The sequence below is a fragment of the Anguilla rostrata genome, chromosome 8 (genome assembly GCF_018555375.3).
Source record: "Anguilla rostrata isolate EN2019 chromosome 8, ASM1855537v3, whole genome shotgun sequence".
Lineage (NCBI taxonomy): Eukaryota > Metazoa > Chordata > Actinopteri > Anguilliformes > Anguillidae > Anguilla > Anguilla rostrata.
This window is the reverse complement of record NC_057940.1, coordinates 4307443-4328301: the sequence shown is the minus strand read 5'-3', so window position 1 is coordinate 4328301 and position 20859 is coordinate 4307443. Positions and strand designations below refer to the sequence as shown.

Below are 20859 nucleotides of genomic sequence, written 5' to 3'. Positions count from 1 at the left end.
ACAATTTCAAACGACGACTGAAGACCCACCTCTTCAGGCTGCACCTCTCTCCATCCCTCCCTTCCCCCCTGTAAATGACTAAACTTAGGGTTGTAACTAGGCAGCTGTTTCATAGGTTAGTTAGTTGATGCGCCTGTCTTAACGACTACTTGTACTTTTATTTATTTTTCCATAGATTGCGTTGTTGCCGTTCTCGTTGTTGGTGTTAATCAGTTTAACCATCAGGGTCCAAGTTGAACTATGCGGTTGTTCCCTGTACTTGGACCGGTACTTCTCTCTAGGGGTTTCGTCATACTTGTTCCTGGTTATGGTTATACACTTTGTTGTACGTCGCTCTGGATAAGAGCGTCTGCCAAATGCCTGTAATGTAATGTAATGTAATGGTGGTATGTATATACCAGTCTCTCTGAGATTGTCAGTTACAGTGTGTGTACCTGTTTTCTCTGTGCTTGATGATAATGCTGTTATCTTGTCTATCTGCAGGGTTTTCTTCCAAACAGCTTGTTACACAGGCTCCTCCCTCCACACCACGCTGGGCCTAAAAGAGGCCGCCCCTGCCCCCCGGCGCCTCAGTCCCAGCTGGAGGACCCGCTGCTGGGGGGAGTTGCAGGCGAGACCCTGGTCTCAGACGGGGCCTACATGATGGAGGACGAGGACCTGGACGACGGTGGCGGAATCGCTTCTTCCCACCACTTCCTGTCGCCTGCCTTCAATGTAAAGATGGAGGGCGGGGCCCTGCAGATGGACGCCGGAGACAGCCTATCGCAGGGCGGCTACGAGAGCTCTGACAGGGAGGCGGCGATTTTGGATGATGTCATAATGGGGCCCAAAAATTCAGACTCTTCGTCCAGCTGTGAAGATTAAGCGACTGTTCCTTTCCTCCCCGATCGATCATGATCCTTCACTTCCCCTTATTCTATTCCTCATGCTTTATTTTTATTACTGTTGTTATTATTATTATAAATGTTGATGAATTATGGATGGATTTGGTTTGGGCTCTTTCTATTTTTTTTTTTCCTGTTTTTTTTTTTCTTTTTCTACATAGTTATAAGAAATGAGCAGTTCATTCTTTCAGGTTTACACTCACCTTCTCCCCTTGCACCTCTGTTCTCATCCTCGAACCCTGCCCCACCCTGCCGTGCCCCTTCCAAAGGCGTTCGGGACCAGCATCGCCTTGCAGGATGGCGAGATTCCCATAATCCTTTGGGCCAGAAGTCACTGCTGGTTGGAGTGAATCCATAGACTCTACAGACAGGCAGCAGAAATCAAGTCCCATTTGTGTGTATCTGTCTGATTGTGGGATAAAACGGTTTATTTCAGTTTGGAGCAGAGGGGTTGGGGTACAAACTCTTGCCGGAGGACATTTTGGGGTGGGGGGGGTTTAACGTGGTGGGTGTAATATTGGGAGGGGGTGGGAGGGAGGGAGGGAGGGAGGGGGGGCGTAGTTACTGATCAGGATTTAGAAAGATGGGTGTAATGTACAATGTAGAGTTACTCACCTGCCTGCAGAAGTGACGAGGATGAGTTATTGTTTTATGAACTGACTGTTTCTGTGTTATGAATATGAATAACAACATTCTACAGACTGAGCTGGCTCAAAATTATTTTCTTGTGTGTGTGTGTGTGTGCACGTATGTGTATAAAGGGCTACTGCCTGCTGGATGCAGTGTGTAAACTGGTCCGCCTTCCTCCATAAACCAGTTTCATCTTGGCTCGGGAAACAATGAACATCGTGGCCTATTCTAGTCCAACCTATAAGATCCACACCCCTTTGTCGTCATCTACTGTTTCACACTCCTCCACAGTAGGTGGCGATATACGTCATTTGGCTGTTTTGAACCACGGCAGTAATTTCACAGAAGAAGACGACATTGCATTATTGGAGAAAAGACGCGTGCTAGTAGCTCCTGCTTTGCTGGCAGTAAAGACAACGACGCCAGTAACTATTATAAAGCACGAAGGCACGTGAGAAACGTAGCTGGCTAACGGAGATCGAAAATTCGCTATTTACATCGTAGATTTTGCCTCCGTGACAACTTTTAACTACATACCTACGGAGCCGGATCGCCGCCATGTTTTTACAGTTCTACCTGAACGAGAGCGGGGAGAGAATTTACACGCTAAAGGTAAGATCATAGCGTGCGCACAACAACGTTATTAGCTATAACTAGTATACAGTTTCCAACTGAATCATTTTGTCGACGCTTGTAGTTTAAGGATTCTTTTTTTAACTGTGTTTCACATTGTAAGCAAACACCACGAGGCAGCGTTACAATCATTCGTCACCGCCAGAATGCACGACTTGCCTCAGTACTGCCAAAATAAAGGGATATGTGGAGTAGATTTTTCTCTAACGGTACAGCAGTCTTTCCCCAGTATGCATTGAGAAGGATATACAAGTGTCTTTCATTACATGCACTTGGCACACAGAACTGTGATTTGGTCCGTTTCGAAGGCACTGTTCAGGCAGAGAGCTCCCTTTGGAGACTGCTAACTGTGTGCCATTAAGTAAACTCTCTCGCAAACAAAAGTATCGCTGTATGTGCCACACCTTTTGATAATCTTTCTTCAAGTTTGTGGAAATGAATGTCATTGAAATAAAATGTATTGATTGCTGAAAGAACTGCCATGCAAGTATTTTGATAACATGGCGACGACTGTAATTTGCTCGGAATTTGGGGGGTTAAAAAGTGGTGTGATCTACACTAAAACCATAGCTGTGTGTGGTGACGGTTAATGTTGTTAAATAGATTTTTAAGACATTTACGCACGTCTTATTTTGGCGATTGTTTTTTTGTGTGGTGCGTCTAATATTGGGATGGATGTAGTCAAATCTAGTTGAATCTCGCATCTGCAAGTGCCTGGACACACACACTACTCTCTCTCTCTCTATTTCAGAAGGTGGACGCAGCTGGTCAGCCCACGAGTTCGGCACACCCGGCCCGGTTCTCTCCAGATGACAAGTTCTCCAGGCACCGAGTTACCTTGAAGAAGAGGTTCGGTCTTCTGCTCACCCAGCAGCCTCGACCCGTACTGTAACATGAAGCAACTTTTACCCAGATGATAACAAAGCGCCGAGTTTTTTTTTTTGTTTTGTTTTTTTACATCTTTTTTCTGTCTTTTCCACATGGAACAGTGGTGTAATTCATTATTATTGATTATTTGAAACAATAAAAATGTGAGTTATTTTGGAAAAATGAATTTGATCATTAATTTCCTTTAATTGTGTTCAGCACAGAGGTGCCAACCCAGTCCATTACACATCCAGAATTTATGTGATGCCTGTAACCCAGTAGTGATCTCCAAAATGTTGCAAAAAATAAAATAAATAGAAAATGAACACTGCAGCCGTCGGTCATTATAGCATATGTTTTTGGATATGGATGTTCCTATTGTGTATTAATCATCAAATAAAATCATTGTTAGAGTTGGACTGAAAACATACAGGATGGTGAATCTCCAGGAACAGGGTTGGGCTGCCCTGCTCTAGCTGTTGAGTGAGGTGTGTTTTGTTAGGGTTGGAGTGAAAACCTACAGGATGGTAGATCTCCAGGGTTGCCACTGAAGAGGTTATCCCTTCCATGGACCCTCGCGAACACTATTCGCACAAGCATTGCTTCCAGGATTGGTCTCGGCGTACAAATATTAATTTAAGAACATAATGGCCTGAATTAGCGTGACCTGGTATGGGAATCTGATAGTGCTCAATACATCCAAATTATCATGCCTAGTTAACCAGGCCTGCGAAATAATCAGCATACTGTCCTGTTACGAAAAGAAAAGCACCGAATTGCTGTGTAATACGGCTCAGACTTTTTTGCCTCTTTTTTCATAAACTGCCCTCTGGTGTCATTTTAAAGAAACAACTGGCAAAGAATACGATCTAGCCGCTGGGACCAGATGTAATGTAAAGAACTTTAATACATGTTTAACCTGTACTCATAGTTTCTTTGACGATGCGTTGTTCTCTGTGAGGAGTGTTGATCTTAATGAAAATGACCGTTTATTGTTACGGACATTAAAGTATTCTAGTTCAAATTCTAATAGAGGGTCTGGTAGATGGGCATGCTATACGATACACGGAGCACATTATGCAATGACGTCGCTTCCTGAAATGAGAGGAATACGGAAGCCGGTCTCATGTTGTGATGCGGGGAAATTCTGGAAAGGAAAGAGGAATCGAACGGATCGTGGAGAGAATGGAGGTAAGGAAAAGCAGAGGCCCGACTTAAAACCAAACTCAGTTCGCTTATTCAATGATTAGCTTACAGTTGAGACGTGAAGACATTGGTCTCGAAGCTATATTATGATAATTCTCTAGTTAGATTAGCATTAGCAGGCTAGCAACGCCATCCTTAAACTTTTAAAACACAGCTTGAAGGATTAACTGCCTAGTTTCAGCTAGAATTCCCGAGAAGATCTAGATCCTAATACTTTATCAGCATTAGCTAGCGCAGGCTGTCAAGTTGTGTTGCACTGGAAGTTAAGTATAATCAATCGACTACCAAGTCATGCAAAATCAATCAATGCTCTTAACAAGAGATGAGGTAGCACTTAATCATTTGAACAATGAGTAGTTCTCTAGCTGGTTGGCTATCTCAAAGGACCCCCTGCTATTTGTTTCGCGTTTATAAACCGGGAGAAACGGCATTCATATTATGTTATGTCGCTAATGATCAGCTAAAGTTGGGAAAGCTCACTGTTTAAGTGGTTTTTAGTAATCATGAATGTGTTCTTTTGATACTTTTAGCTAATACTAATAATAGAGTTGTTTCGTTTAGCTAACCTTAAGGTTCCTGTTGAAGATGCATGTTGAAACGAATTGCCAACATTCACTGCTTGACAGTGGTGTTATCATGGCAGAGAACTAGACTAGCTCCGACTGCGCTGTAATTGTGTGTAACTTTGCACTTGGTCTTTGGATGCACAGTCATTTAACGTTGTCATCTATGGAGCAAACGGGTGCTAACAAGTCTTTACAATAAAAAGGAGAGATTTTATAGACGAAAGTAAAAACATTAGCAAAAACATGTAGCTACTTGTATCAAACACCATTTGTAATCTGTTATTTTTTAGTTTAGTGACCAACTTTAGGCCCATCTTGTTTTGAGAGACTTACGTAATATAATTATACAGTTAAGGTTGTGATGCGGGTTGAGACTGCACTATCTAGGGTTACCCCAGACCACAATGGAGGCCCCGGGCTAAACCACTATTATGGCAAGGTGTGATGCGGTAGGGGGGTACACAGCCCGCATTGACGCACAAATATATATTTTTTTAATGGTTACCACGTTAACTTTTTATTGGAGAACTGTTTCATTAGCAACTATGACTTCGCTGTACTTTGAGTCTGAAAACGAAACTCAGTCCACAACGCGGAGTGAAACGAATGTATCCAGTAACCTTTTTCTATATAAATTGATGTCGCCCGATCCATAGCGCTGACTCGATTGGAAAGGCTCCAGTTTGGGGGAAAGGACGAGGGGGACCAACTATCTAGCCAACGTTGGCTAGCATGAACCGACAGAAAAATCTTACTAACCTGCCAACTAAACTTCAAGTTTTTGACTACTTTCCCCCACCGTAATACGAATAAAAACCTACAATTCTGCTCTTATATTCGGACATTCACTCCGACTGTCTTGGGAACGTGAATGTTCCAGTATCTCGCTAGCTTGCTTGCATTGTCATTTTATTCGGCTAGTAGTTAGCTAGGTTACGAACCATTTGCTAGCTTTAACCACATAATGAACGTTTAGCTCGTTATATGATCATCGAATGGTTTGTTTGAGTAAGTTACAGTAGCCAGTGAAGTTGGCCGCCTGTGCTCTCTGGAAAATTAGAGACGTTGTTCGACCCTGAAGCTAATCGAGTTAGCTACATTAGCAGGCTAGCTTGCTAGAATAGATGAAATGCGGTGCTAGTATCGTCACAGGCATGGTGTGTGGCCAGATGGATCATTTTTGCTGGGACGCTGTGAGTAAGTTAAAGATTTACCAAAAGGACGACTAACGTAATAATATTGTGTAGTGAGATTTGGAAATTAATAGATTAGGCTAACGGCTCACTTTTTCGAATTCTAGCTAGGTACTAAGTTATCCCATAGATTTTAATCACCGCTGGCTAGCTATGGATACAACATGCACGATCCGGATAGCTTTATGGACGCCCATTGTACTATATAAGAAGTCCGCTTGTTAATTGGATAACCGCCGTAAAGTCGCGCAGTCACTCGTCATCTTACAAAATCGTAGAGCCAGCTAGCTATAAAGTGTAACGTTACCTGGTCAGAGCAGCGGTATTAACGCGTTGGAAACGTCAACTACCTAACTGCGTTGGCTTAAGTTATAATAGACAGCGTTGGATAGCGATAGTACTCATCACGTCCATGAAAAGCAAGTCACTATGGATCTTAATTTTTACTCTGATCTGTCGGACGGTGCTGGACAGCACGGTGACTCGGAGTTTTTGGATTCGCAATCTTACAATGGATACGACTCGGTCAACAAGGTGAATGAAGTTTCTTTCGACACCAACTGGTGCTCATACTGACTGCATGTCTATCATTCTGTGCCCACTTCTGCATCCGTCTATCCGGTGTGAGAAATGACTTCAGCAGTGTCGCGGTCCAGTTCTAGACGGACTGTAACGTAACATAAACAAACAGACCCACATCAGGTCTTCGCTCCGTTGCATTTGGTTATAACAGTTTTTTGTGCATGAAATGTTGAGAATACACTCGCATTGAGTCGAAGTGTAAAACATTGCTTTGAAAAATGTGGTTTGTGCTGTACCTTCTATGTGATGTTGGTGCGAAGATTGGAGTTTATGTGTGCCTGCGTGTGCGTCGCTGTCTGCGTGCTGATCGCCGCTTCTGTCTGTACAGTTCCCTGGAGGCAACGATAACTTCCTAACCATCCCAGGGGCCGGCCACCCTTTCCTTTCTTCCTCCGAGGTACAGACCCTGCTGTGCTCTGTCAGTATTACCCTATACCCAACTCTCCCGTGCATCACACTCCCAGCAGGACTGGGTGATAAACCATAAAGATAGCTGTCTAATATTTTTGAGCCAGTAAGTCATCTGCATCGTGTTGATATGACGACCAATCAGCAGCAAGGCCTTGCAGGTCACATGGAAGCTGCGTGGCCGTGGTCATTGTCAGCACCCAATAGACACAACGGATTGGTGTTTTGTTGGAAGCATTTCATGTGCCCTCTGTGCGCTAAGGCTTCAGGTGCGATTACATAAAGAGGCAAAGAAAGCTGATAAGCCATATGGCAGCAGTGACTGGAATCAAAAAGTATTTTATAATTGTCTTCATGGTTTGTGGCCCCAACCCATCTATACTCCAGTATTCTAACAGGTTACTCTATATCTTCAGTATTCTACACACATTACTCCATATACTCTCAGTTTCTACAGTCTACTCACAATATCAGTATTCTACACACAATCTTACTCTCCATTATACTCTCAGTATTCTACAGTCTTACTCTACAAAATACTCTCAGTATTCTACACACAATCTTACTCTACATTATACTCTCAGTATTCTACACACAATCTTACTCTACATTATACTGTCAGTATTCTACAGACTTACTCTACAGTATACTCTCAGTATTCTACACACAATCTTACTCTACATTATACTCTCAGTATTCTACAGTCTTGCTCTACAAAATACTCTCAGTATTCTACGCACAATCTTCCTCTACAGTATACTCCCAGTATTCTACACACAATCTTATTCTACATTATACTCGCAGTATTCTACACAATCTTACTCTACATTATACTGTCAGTATTCTACACAGTCTTACTCTACATTATACTCTCAGTATTCTACACACAATCTTACTCTACATTATACTGTCAGTATTCTACAGACTTACTCCACAGTATACTCTCAGTATTCTACAGTCTTACTCTACATTGTACTCTCAGTATTCTATACACAACCTTACTCTACACTATACTCCCAGTATTCCACACACAACCTTACTCTATTCTGTACTCCCGTTACTATGTAATTAGCATTACTATTTAGGCTGTGCAACCAGTTCTCTACACAAAACCTTATTCACTGGGGACTATGTATTTTCTACGCACTGTCACACAGTCTGCTACACGCTTCTTGATACTCTACACACTCTGCCTCAGCTTTAAAGCTCCGCTGTTAGTTTGTGGTGGTCCCCAGTAAGCTTTGTGTCCCGTGTGCATTGAGTCTATTAGGAGATGGGAGCAGAGGTGGCAGGTTTAAATGGACTATCGGCTCTAGCATCAGGCTGGTAAAATGCAAAATACAAGTAAAGGTACTAAACGTAAAGCTTTGTGCATCTGCCGGTCATTCTGGTTCAGTCTTCTGTTTGCAATATATATGAAAAGTGCCAAACTGTTGGTGCTCGGTAGGTATGGGGCATGTCGTCGTGCCAAGGCGTTAACTTGGCGAGATGGCATACCTGTCATCCCAGTGTACACCGTATTGCCTGCAGAGATGTACGCATGCATCAGCTGCCAGCTGTGAGTGGGTTTACACTGACTCCCTGTGCCCCGTGTTCTCTCTCTTCCCCCTTGCAGACATTCCACACGCCCAGCCTGGGTGATGAGGAGTTTGAGATCCCCCCCATCTCGCTGGACCCTGACTCCGCCCTCACGGTGTCGGACGTGGTGTCGCACTTCGGGGAGCTGTCGGACGGGGGCGGCGTGGAGGACGCCTCCGTCACCTCCGCCGTTGTCGGGGGGAATGACCCCTCCTTTGCCTCCACCTTCGTCAACCCCCCCTCCCAGGGCCTGGAGCACCTGAGCCTCGGGGTGATGAGCCAACCAGGGGGCGGGGCTTTGCTCAGCTCCACCCTCGGCATGGTGAGGCTCCGCCTCTGCCCACAATCTTACAGGAAGTAAACTCTTACTTGGGCTCTTGAGTGGCTCTGTCAGTAAAGGCTCTCGGCTGGAACCAGTGGAGTGGATTAGTCAGTAAAGGCTCTAGGCTGGAACCAGTGGAGTGGATTAGTCAGTAAAGGCTCTAGGCTGGAACCAGTGGAGTGGATTAGTCAGTAAAGGCTCTAGGCTGGAACCAGTGGAGAGGCCCAGTCAGTAAAGGCTCTAGGCTGGAACCAGTGGAGTGGCTCAGTCAGTAAAGGCTCTAGGCTGGAACCACTAGAGTGAACCACAATGAGAGTACATTTGCTGTGGAACCCAGGGTAGACTTCAGCTTGGTCCTGGTTTGAATATGCACTTCCCTATGAGATAACTTTGTTGGCTAAGTAGCAAGTGCACTTGACTGACATGGCCCCTGTTCCCTAATGAGCCTCTCTCCTCCCTATCCTCTGCTTTCAGGACCTCGGCCACTCTATTGGCTCCCATTTCAGTAGCTCCTCCCCCATGACCATAGACGTCCCGCTGAGTGACATGGGCCACGGGCTCCTGGGTCACAATCAGCTGACCACCATCGACCAATCGGAGCTGAGCAGCCAGCTTGGGCTGAGTTTGGGTGGGGGGACCATTATGCCCCGCCCGAGATCCCCCGAACAGCCTCTGTCAGCCACGCCCTCCCCCTCTGGCTCCCTCCAGGACGAGGATTTGGACGATTTCAAACAGGTGAGAGAAGCAGTGTCATCTGTGCCTGTCTGTCTGTCTGTCTGTGCCTGCCTGTCTGTCTGTCTGTTTGCCTGCCTGCCTATCTGTGTCTGTCTGTCTGTCTGTTTGGCCATCTGCTTGTCTTACCTGTTGCAGTGTCCTTTTGTATGCATGTAGTTGCATGCTTGGCAGTAGCCACTCTGTGCACTACTTCTGTATATTGTATCGTTTCTCCAAAGTTTTTGTGGTGGATTGTGGGTCCGTTCCTGTCTACTTTTTGGGGGGGGATGTATTTGATAAAATTCACAAAGCACACCACTGAAAGTCTGACACCCTAGTTGGTGCCCTGTATAGGGTACAAGTGGACACTTTTCAACAAAGTCATTCTGCCCTTGTATGAATTCCTGCTTGTCATTCCTCCATCCCCCTCTCTCACTCTCTCTCTTTCCCTCTCCCTCCCCCCCCCTTCTCTCCCTCCCTCCCTCCTAGAAGAGTGTACTGGTAGACTCTCCAGCCTCGATGTCCATATCCCTGAGCCCCTCTGTCTCCAGCTCAGCCCCGCCCTCCTCCGCTGCCGCCGCCCCGCCCGCCGCGATGGTGGGCGGAGCCGGGGTCCGGAGGGGTGGGGGTAAGCCGGCCATGGCGAGCGTGGCGGGGGCCGGGGGCGGGGCCGGGAAGAAGGGGCGGAAGAAGAAGGACCCCAACGAGCCGCAGAAGCCGGTCTCGGCCTACGCCCTCTTCTTCCGCGACACGCAGGCCGCCATCAAGGGACAGAACCCCAGCGCCACCTTCGGGGAGGTGTCCAAGATCGTGGCGTCCATGTGGGACAGCCTGGGGGAGGAGCAGAAACAGGTACCTGGGGGGGGGGCTGGGGGGGCCTCAGCCAAAAGTGTGACTCGGAGGGGCGAGCCTGTCGCCTGTGAAGCGTTGGGAGCTTGGCATACACTGTGTACACACACACACACACACACACACTCACACACTAAACATACATTTCACAACATAAATTTGAGTGGCATCAGCTCATGATTTGCTGTGATTCTTATCGACAGGCAGTGACACAGCAGTTTGACAAGGAACTACCGAGTACTGGTAGCTACTGAAATGCAACGAAAATAAAGTGTTAACATAGCCTATAGTACCTGTAATATATTAGCTTTAAGGGGTTTGGTAGTTACTACCGGCTTGCTAACTAGCTAACTAGACCTAACCTGGATGAGCTAGTGCACCAGCTAAAGGGTTAAAGACGTCATTACGTTTCTTCGTTCTCCCATTCAGGTGTACAAGAGGAAGACCGAGGCAGCAAAGAAAGAGTACCTGAAAGCGCTGGCGGCTTACCGAGCCAATCAGCTCTCTCAGGTGAGTGGCCCTCCACCAATTGGCTGCCTCTTGACAAGGAGGAGGACGCGCACACCGACCAATCGGCACTCCCGTGACATTTTCCACCACCGTCATTAGCTACTGAGCTAATGGCTGGGCTCGGCGCCACAAACCAAAAAAAGATGCTAAAAAAAATCTCATCAGTGAGGTGCCAGTGTGTGGCGAGTCGTTCGATGGTTAATAAAGATGTATCTAGTGCGGAGTGCCTGACCATGGCTAGCTCACTCTGCTCCTTCCGTCTGGAACAGGGGAAGGTGTCCTGTTGTGTGTGTCCTCATTTTCTTAAAAGCTGGAACAGAAGAGAATCAGAAAATCCAATCCTTATTGACATTGCTCCTGTCCATGGGATGTTATCCTGTCTCTATATGATGAGTTTTGGTGTTTTCCCCCATGGATTTCCTTGGGTCTTTTTCCTTAGTGAAACGCTCTCCCTCTCTCTCTCTCATCCATCTCCATCCTTCTCTCTGTCTCTCCAGATGAACACTGAGGTGATGGACGTCTCTGCCTCCCCTCCCCCTTCAGCTGCTGCCCCCGCCCCCACCCTCGCCCCTGCCCCCGCCCCCCGCCCCCGCCCCCACTCCCCCGCGCGCCACCCGGATCCCCCACCACGCCCCTGACCAGAACACCATCACCAACATCTGCACCTCCAACATCATCCTGGACCTCCCGCAGGTCACCACCCGCTCCCGCACGGGCGCCCACAAAGCCCCCGCCCCTAACCCCGCCCCCAGCCCCGCCCCCAACCCCCCCACCGTCACCAAGATCATCATCTCCAAGCATATGCTGGCGGGGCCGGCTGCTTCGGGCCAACAGATTCCCACCTCCCTGGTGACGGTGATTCCGGCCCCAAGCCCCGCCCCTGGCCCCGCCCGCCAGCCCCCGCCCCTGCAGCAGATGCAGAACACCCCCTTGCCGCCCCGCCTCCAGCAGATGGTGCACTCCCCGGCCCCGCCCCCGCTACAGGCCAAACCGCGTGGGGGCGGAGCCGGGGCGGGCGTGGCCGTGTCTGCCGCGTCCACCCCGCCCCCTCCCCTGCAGATAAAGATCGTCCCCGCCCCCGTGAAGGCGGAGCTGGCGGCACCCTTCATCGTCACGACGACGGCGGTGTCGGCAGGCTCCTCTTCCTCCGCCGTGTCCGCCCAGGCTTGTTCCTCCCCCGCTGTGCCTCTGCAAGTGGTGCAGTCCGCTGCCACTGCCGTGGCGACCGGCTCCTCCCCTTCTGCTGCTGAGGAGATGGCGGAAGAGTTCACTTCGGGAGAGGTAGGGGGGAGCCCCGTTTGTGGTCTGTGCCGATACCTTGGACAGGGTATGGAGCTGTAGTAATGGGTCACTGATGCCTCTCTCTCCCTCCTTCTCCCTCCCTCCCTCCATCTCTTTCTGTCCCCCCTCTCTCTCCCCCTCCCTCTCTTTTTCTCCCTCTCTCTCCCCCCTCTTTCTCTGTCATGGAGTAGGTGAATTCTCCCACTCCCGGACCTCCTCTCCCCCCCCCCTCCCTGTCAATCGGGCGGAGTGAAGAGCTCAGCACGAAGCGCCCTGTGGGGCACAACGCTGTAGAGCAGGTGGGACAGAGAGTACTGCAGCAACGAGTGTGTGGCCACACACTGCAGGTATACATGCACACGCTCACATACACACATACACACACACACACACACACTGCAGGTATACATGCACACGCTCACACACACATACACACATATACGCACACACACACACTGCAGGTACATATGCACACAGACAGTACAGGTATGTACATGCACACCTACAGTTGTATGCAAAAGTTTGGGCCCTCCTGGTCAAAGTGCTGAAGACTGGGCTGGCTTCCTTTCTGTTCCCCAGTCTGGACTGTGGAAGCTTTCTGGCTCTAGTTTTTGTTTGTTACCTACTCCGCACACACACAGTTGTTAGCCCTTTCCCTGGGGTAGGTGACAGTTATGGCTCACATCTTTGGGTTTGGGTCATGAAAATGCACTTTTGTACGTCGCTTTGGATAAAAGCGTCTGCTAAATGAATGTAATGTAATGTAATGTAAAGGGAGGGTCATAACGATGTACGCTTTCTCACAGACACACACACACACACACACACACACCTGCAGTAACATTGCTCTTCTGTCTCCACACAGGGATATCTTCATGGCCTGGTGTTCCATCCGAGGCCAAAACTCCACCACTGTCAAATGAGGGGGGTGGGGGTGTGGCGGGGGGAATGGGAGAGGGATGAGAGAAGATGGGGACAGGTGGAGAGACAGGTGTGGATGGACATAGTGTGCAGTTGAGCTCTTCGTCCTGTCTCCGTCAGAGAGAGAGAACTATAATCTAAGGGCAAGAGAACAGTTTTATTTTGTGTTTTTGTTCGTTTAGTTTTTTCTTTTTTTTTTAAAATTGCTCCCGTGATGGAGAATGGCCTCGCTGAAGCGAGAAGTGGAAGTCAATGAAGCATCACACCCGGATCCTGGACCCACAGAACACCATAAAATGTGGGAGAGATCCCAGCAGGTTTGGAGCAGTGCATTCTGGGATTGTGGAGTTGTGATGTCTGTGGCTCTAGGTGCTGTTGCTGGGGCAGCTATTGCATTCTGCCGCAGCGCTGTTGGGGTGAAGTGGAGAGGGTGCTAATTAGCCTGCCCCGCCTCCCTTTTGCCCATGCTGGACGTGTCCTCGTTCTCCGTGTCACAACCTCCAAAGAAAAGGCTGTTCACACACAGATCTGCCCTTGAAGACCATCTTTACTTCGGGAAAATTAAGAAAGGGTCCAGCTTCAAGGGGTTTTGCTTGGAGGTCAATTCCAAAACGGGGCTTCGCCCAGAAGAACATGCTTATAAGCTGAAGCTACGATTAGATGTAAACAAAAAAAAAAAAATGTAAAAGATAATCATAGGCTGAAGTGATCATTTTTTTCCAGAGAACAGTACCGGGTGCTCTTCTGTGCTGTAAATAGGAAAGCTGAAGTGGGAAACGTTTTCAAGCGGCCCACACCGCACACAGCAAGACAAGCCACCTCCTGTACAGAGTTTGGGGCCATACATTTCAAAAAGTGTTGGAACGTGTACGAGATATATGGTTCTTTTCTTTTTTTTTTTTTGTATATTTTCTTAAAGAAAACAACTTTTTACATTTTTTTTTTTCTTCCTGAAGAGTAGTGGAGAGTAACTAAAAATAATGTGCATAATCATCATGTGAAGTTGAACATCATGAAAAGACGGGCCACGTTGTTCAGCCGTGTCTGTCAACTTTCTGTTTCCTGAGGACATGATTTTGTCTTTATAATTGTGAAAGACAGTCAATCCAGTATTCATATTAATCAATGACTCCAGTAATAATAATAAAAAAAAAGATTAAAAGTTTCTTTTCTCCCCCCGCCCGTTAGTGTGTTGTTTAAATGTGGGTTGTATTCACCAACAGGGAGAGGTGCACCCTGGGGTAGAGAGTCATAGCTTCTATTTCCTGTGCTGAAGGTCATGGCTGCAAGGCTGTGTGTGTATATTTGTATTTTAATGCTTACTTGCTCACCCAACACACTGTCCGTGGCATGGCTAGTACTCTGCTTGCGTGTTCAAACCATGAGCAGTTACACTTTGGCAAGGGCAATACTGGGGAAAAAGACGTTTTCTGTGAGTATCATTCTCTCATATATATATATATATATATATAGTACACACTGGCCGTTTTATTAGGTACACCTGCTCCTTAATGTGAATAGCCTACTCCAAACAGCAAATCATGCGTCTGCAACTTTGATGTATAACGAATATAGACCTGGTGAAGTGTAAGACCAGAGAGAACGATGGAATAAAAATGGCGTCCAGTGAGCAACACTTCTGTGGCCCAAAAAGAGGTGAGGAGCATGGTCAGACTTGTTCCAAGCCAAAAGAAAGGCCACAAATGCTCAAATAGCAGCTGCTTACAGCTGTTGGTGTGCAGAAGGGCATCTGTGAATGCACAGTGCGTAGAATCTTAAAGCGGATGGGCCACAGCAGCAGAAGACCAGGCAGCGTTCCACTCCTGTCAGCTAAGAACAAGAGAATGAGGCTGCAGTGAGTATGAGATCACCAAAACGGGATGATTGAAAATGGGATAAAATGATTGACAGTGTTTTCACCATCAATGTGTTGTTTGAATGTGGGTTTATGTACCTAAAGGGAGATGTGAACCCTGGGGTACAGTTCAACCAGAGAGAATGGTGGTCTGATGAATGGACCTGCAGTCTCCAGATCTCCACCCAAGAAAGCACCTTTGGGATGTGGTGGAACGGGAGGTTCCCAGTGTGAATGTGTGGCCAAGAAATGGGCAGGAACTGCAGAATGTAACCGTCAGCATGGTGCAAAATCCCTGAGAAATGTTTCCAGTACCTTGTTGAATCCTATTTATATGCACATGGTTACACACCGTTTTTATAAATGTAATATTTTAGTTCATACCGTGTTAATTTTATTCGAACGGGTAAAAGCAAATCCTGCGGATATTGATCTGATTGTAACCGTACGTGGATATTGGTTAGTCTTGCACAGAAACCCGCTCGTTCGAAGCTTACTTTAACTCCGCCTAGCTACCTGACCACACCCTCATTCGGAGAGCGCGCGACGGCGGGAAATCAGCGAGCGCATGCTCTTGAACGCGGCAGTGGCTGAGCGCGAGAGGGCGCTGGGAGCAAGGGTAGACAGAGAAAAAATAATAATAACAAAGGCACTTAATTCGTTTTGTGATTACATCAGGCAGAGAACTGTCATCTGACTTACACCGTCCACAGCAACAAAAAAAAAGCACGTGAGCCACATTAAGTAACCTGGCAGAAAATTATCTCTGTATGTAAAATATGCAATATAAGGGTTAATTTGGTGCAAACACAGACGGCTAACGTTACAGTTCAATTGCTATACTTTGCTAACCAGTTATTATATATCAAAGCGACAATAGCCTATATCATTTTTTAAATTTAAATCACATTATATATCGTCACTAGCTAGCCTCTGTTCCGTTTTCTTGTAGTAACATTGAAAGGGTAGCCACAAGCGTACATTGAATCCTGCAATGCAATGGCGAGAAACGGTGGGGGGAGGAGAGAAAGAGTAAGGGTGGGAGGGAACGGGGAAGGAAGAAAGGGGAGGGCAGGAGGCAATTTTAATAAATGTATGCGTAACCGTGTGTCTGGGCTTAAGGGAAAATCAGAAATTTAAGTCTACATTTATGTATGTATAAAAACACTCATTATTCCAGGCATATTTTAATTATGAAGTTATATTTTTAGAGACTTGATCCACAAGGCACGATATTGGCACTTAAATACATCGATAAACATACAGACTTTTTATTTTCCCCATTTCTTTTTTGTATGTGTTAAATTTTTAGAGCAGGGAGACATTCTAAACTGCTTGTTACGGATACAGCGCAGTTTCTGCGTGAGCGAGACCTCAACCGGACTCGGTTGAAGCCACGAGCTGGAGTTTGAACGATCCGGGCGCAATGGCGGTAAACTTGGACAAGGAAGCCTATTACCGCCGGATCAAGCGGCTGTATGCCAACTGGAAGGTGAGAAAAACGCTCGGGCAGTAAAGAGTGGTTAAAATAACCACACTGAAAAGTATTTTATCGAAGCGCTGGCGTTTCGTAAAAAGGCGTACTGGACTAACATGGGCAGCGTGTTGGTGCTGGAAAGCTCCTTGAAGCGATAACGAAACTACGAGCGTTGCACGAAAGGCCTGTCATCGTATTGCTCTTGATTTATACGAATAAAACGTTAGTGTCGGAGACGGTAACGGGACCGGAAAAAGTTAAACACAAACGACGAAATTCAGTTTATATTTAAGTTATATGTGTATTTAGCCTTTTTATTTCGTTCAAGCGCTGGTTGTAAACATGCACCACGCCATCATTAGCATGTTAGCAAGCTAGGTAGCTAAGTTATATTGTATTTAGCCGGCTAGCAAATCAGATGCTTTTAGCCATGTCGCTCACTAGATAAACCATAACATACAGACGGAAATGCCCTGTTTAAGTATATAAGAAAAACCTGGAAGTGGTATTTATTGTAATGCACAAGCTTGTTTGTAGTTTAACATCTATCAGAAATTGTACATTCGGGGCAAGACAAAAAGTTTAGCCATATCCGTCATCTAGTAAGCTAACCCTAGCTATGCTGTGTGTTGGGTCGTTAGCCTGTTTGCTGTGTTGAGCCCGAGATTTCTCGCTATGTAGCAAACCTGACAAAGGAAGGCAATTTTGGCTATAACAGAAGTGCACTATAATTGTCCCAAGCGGTGGCTAAAGTGCCATGACCTGTTGATAAAGTGTCGTGTTCGCTCACCTGCTTGCTGGGTGAGTTTAATGTTCACTAAACAAGGCGGCTACCTAATCTAGTGTACAATACTAGAAATACGTTGTTTGCAGGGAACTTGGGTGAAATGGGATGGAATATTCCTAAAGTAATCCGCTAGTTTTCCAGATGCCGAAGTTCAATAGCGAGGCTAGCTAGCACTGGCTACTTAGCCAAAGGCAACTTTCCAAAACAAGTGTTTTCTCTGATCGCTCAAAGCTTTCATATTGTCGATGTGATGGTGTTTCGAATGGTCATTGTTTTTCAATTCTGTGAACTGAATTCGAGAACTTTCAGAAACACCACTCAAGCGTAGCTAGGCAGATAACGTTATTCTGTGCAGCACATTGCATACGAGCGCGAACTAAATTGGGTGCGTGGCCGATACACATTCAAATAAATGAGAAGATCGTTTTGTAAATCTAAAGATGTGTGCAATGTGTATGCATTTGTATTCATGGTCACTGAGTGGTATGTGTGTTTATGTAAATAAACACTCTCTATACAATGTGGTTCAAGGTGAATATAAAAAATGGTATTTGTGAGTATTAACCTCTTCATCTTGCTTTCCCTCCTCCTCTGTTTCTTTTTTTTTTAATTTATTTTTTTAGAAAGCAGAGGATGAATTTGGGAAGGTGGATGCCATTGTGGTGTCGGTGGGAGTGGATGAGGAGATTGTCTATGCCAAGTCCACTGCCCTCCAGGTGAGCTCCCTCTGGCTGTGATGTGCCCAGCTTCACACCTGGGTCGAAAATCTTTTTATCAGGATTTCCACGATCCTCAAAGATCCTCACAGCTCTGTTAATCCTGGAAAAGTCATGGAGCTTGCAGAGATATTCCACGTTTTTTTTTTTTTTTTTTTTTTACAACTGGTATAATTTCCCAATTAAATTTTTCTTGTTAGCTTGATATCACTTACTATCTTGATATCACTTAGAATATCAGTGTTCTGATCAGCACTTACATACCCAAAAGTATATGGTTTTGTATTTTTATTCAACTGTCAAAAGGCATCAGTCTCCAAAAACTGCCCTGACTATAGCTAAAAGCAGCCCTTCACCCATTCTCTCTCTCTCTTTTCTCTCTCTCTCTCTCCCTCCCTCTCTCCCAGACCTGGCTGTTTGGCTATGAGCTGACAGACACCATCATGATTTTCTGCGAGTCCAAGATCATCTTCCTCGCCAGCAAGAAGAAGGTGGAGTTTCTCAAGCAGGTCGCCGTAACCAAGGGCAACGAGAACGCTAACGGCCTACCCCCCGTCACCCTGCTGGTACGAGAGAAGGTGAGAGCTCCTGTAACCGCGCCCCCCCCCCCCCAACTGACCTTTCACTGTCCTGCCTGACCCTGCCTCTCATTACTGCCTAGACCAGGGGTGTACAATCTTATCCGAAAAGGGCCAGTGTGGGTGTGCGTGTGCAGATTTCGCCGGCTGTCGGATAAGATTGGACACCCCTGGCCTAGACTGTATGTCACCCCCCCCTCTCTCTCTCTCTCTCTGTCTCTCTCTGATTGGTGGATGTTTCTCTGCCCTTCAGAATGAGAGTAACAAGGCTAACTTCGAGAAGATGCTGGAGGCGATTCGGGCCAGCCGGGAGGGGAAGACGGTCGGCGTGTTCATCAAGGACAAGTTCCCCGGGGAGTACATGAAGAGCTGGAACGACATGATCACTGCAGAAGGCCTTCAGAGGGTGAGTGGGACAGAGAGCATGATATTAAAACACTTATGTGGGGAACAAAAGCTTGATATCAGAACCCTTATATAGGGGCAGAGTGCATGATATCAGAACCCTTATGTAGGGGCCGAGAGCATGATATCAGAACCCGTATGTAGGGACCGAGAGCATGATATCAGAACTCGTATGTAGGGACCAAGAGCTTGATATCAGAACCTGTATGTAGGGACCGAGGGCTTGATATCAGAACCCGTATGTAGGCACAGAGAGCGTGATATCGAAACGCTTATGTGGGGAACAAAAGCTTGATATCAGAACCCTTATATAGGGGCAGAGTGCATGATATCAGAACCCTTATGTAGGGGCCGAGAGCATGATATCAGAACCCGTATGTAGGGACCGAGAGCATGATACAGGAACTCGTATGTAGGGATCAGAGCTTGATATCGAACCTTATGTAGGGACCGAGGGCTTGATATCAGAACCCGTATGTAGGCACAGAGAGCGTGATATCGAAACGCTTATGTGGGGAACAAAAGCTTGATGTCAGAACCCTTATATAGGGGCAGAGTGCATGATATCATAACCCTTATGTAGGGACCATGAGCTTGATATCAGAACCCTTATGTAGGGAACTCGGTGGTGTGATACGGTGTATTATCTCTCTCAGGTGGATATCAGCGCCGTGGTGGCGTACACCATGGCGGTGAAGGAGGACGGGGAGCTGGCCCTGATGAGGAAAGCGGCGGGAATCACCAGCGAGGTCTTCTCCAAGTTCTTCAAGGAGAGGGTGATGGAGATCGTGGACGCGGACGAGGTGCGGAACCCTGTGTGCCCATGCACACACACACGCACGCACGAACACGTCACGGGTGTGCCGGTGTGCCCACCTCCTGGGTGGTTTGGGGTGTGTCTGGGGCGCGTGTTTGTGTACCCATGTATGAACAGTTTGGAGTGGTGTGTGTGTAAGAGTGCAGAGTGCAGAGTGTGTGTGTGTGTGTGTGTGTGTATAACAGTGCAGAGTGCTGTGTGTGTAACAGTGCTGAGTGCTGTTTGTGTGTGTAACAGTGCAGAGTGCTGTGTGTGTGTGTGTGTGTGTGTGTGTAACAGTGCAGAGTGCTGTGTGTGTGTGTGTAACAGTGCAGAGTGCTGTGTGTGTGTGTAACAGTGCTGTGTGTGTGTGTGTGTAACAGTGCAGAGTGCTGTGTGTGTGTGTGTGTGTGTGTGTAGTGCAGAGTGCTGTGTGTGTGTGTGTAACAGTGCAGAGTGCTGTGTGTGTGTGTGTGTAACAGTGCAGAGTGCTGTGTGTGTGTGTAACAGTGCAGAGTGCTGTGTGTGTGTGTGTAACAGTGCGGTGTGTGTGTGTGTAACAGTGCTGTGTGGTGTGTAAGTGCAGAGTGCTGTGTGTGTTGTGTGTGTGTGTGTGCGTAATAGTGCAGAGTGCTGTGTGTGTGTGTGTGTGTGTGTGTAACAGTGCAGAGTGCTGTGTGTGTGTGTAACAGTGCTGAGTGCTGTGTTGCAGAAAGTACGGCACAGCAAGCTGGCGGAGTCGGTGGAGAAGGCCATCGAGGAGAAGAAGTTTCTGGGAGGGGCGGATCCCTCCACGGTGGAGATGTGCTACCCGCCAATCATCCAGAGCGGCGGCAACTACAGCCTCAAATTCAGCGTGGTCAGGTGTGTGTCACAGCCTCAAATTCAGCGTGGTCAGGTGTGTGTCACAGCCTCAAATTCAGCGTGGTCAGGTGTGTGTCACAGCCTCAAATTCAGCGTGGTCAGGTGTGTGTCTGCACGGTCACGCTCCCACTGCTCTTTCTCCCGGTCTCTTCTGCCTCTCCTGAGCTTTTCTCTCTCTCTCTCTCCTTCCCTCTGTTTCTCATTCTCTCTCTCCCTTTGTTTCTCATTCTCTCACTC

The 20859-nt window shown here is 47.1% G+C and overlaps 3 protein-coding genes and 1 pseudogene across 7 annotated transcripts in view; all 4 read left to right on the top strand.

Annotated features, from left to right (window-relative positions):
• The window catches only part of chd8 (chromodomain helicase DNA binding protein 8), a 29615-nt gene extending 28026 nt beyond the window's left edge, over positions 1-1589 (top strand). For all 5 annotated transcript variants that reach the window (XM_064345925.1, XM_064345922.1, XM_064345923.1 and 2 more), the window contains one exon: positions 484-1589. In XM_064345925.1, the coding sequence (XP_064201995.1) occupies positions 484-864 (381 nt within the window). In that variant the 3' untranslated portion in view covers positions 865-1589. The remainder of the gene's footprint in view (positions 1-483) is intronic.
• Positions 1590-1842: 253 nt separating this feature from the next.
• Positions 1843-3340, top strand: nop10 (NOP10 ribonucleoprotein homolog (yeast)). Its single transcript, XM_064345944.1, has 2 exons — positions 1843-2126; positions 2899-3340. The coding sequence occupies exons 1-2, from the start codon at positions 2073-2075 to the stop codon at positions 3037-3039; spliced, it is 195 nt and encodes a 64-aa protein (XP_064202014.1). The 5' UTR covers positions 1843-2072; the 3' UTR covers positions 3040-3340.
• Positions 3341-4228: 888 nt separating this feature from the next.
• On the top strand, positions 4229-12305 carry LOC135260585 (TOX high mobility group box family member 4-like; annotated as a pseudogene).
• Positions 12306-16072: 3767 nt separating this feature from the next.
• LOC135260295 (FACT complex subunit SPT16) overlaps positions 16073-20859 on the top strand; it is a 19703-nt gene continuing 14916 nt past the window's right edge. The window contains exons 1-6 of the mRNA XM_064345537.1: positions 16073-16491; positions 17887-17979; positions 18387-18557; positions 18811-18963; positions 19619-19765; positions 20471-20622. Coding sequence (XP_064201607.1) covers positions 16426-16491; positions 17887-17979; positions 18387-18557; positions 18811-18963; positions 19619-19765; positions 20471-20622 — 782 coding nt within the window. The 5' untranslated portion in view covers positions 16073-16425. The remainder of the gene's footprint in view (positions 16492-17886; positions 17980-18386; positions 18558-18810; positions 18964-19618; positions 19766-20470; positions 20623-20859) is intronic.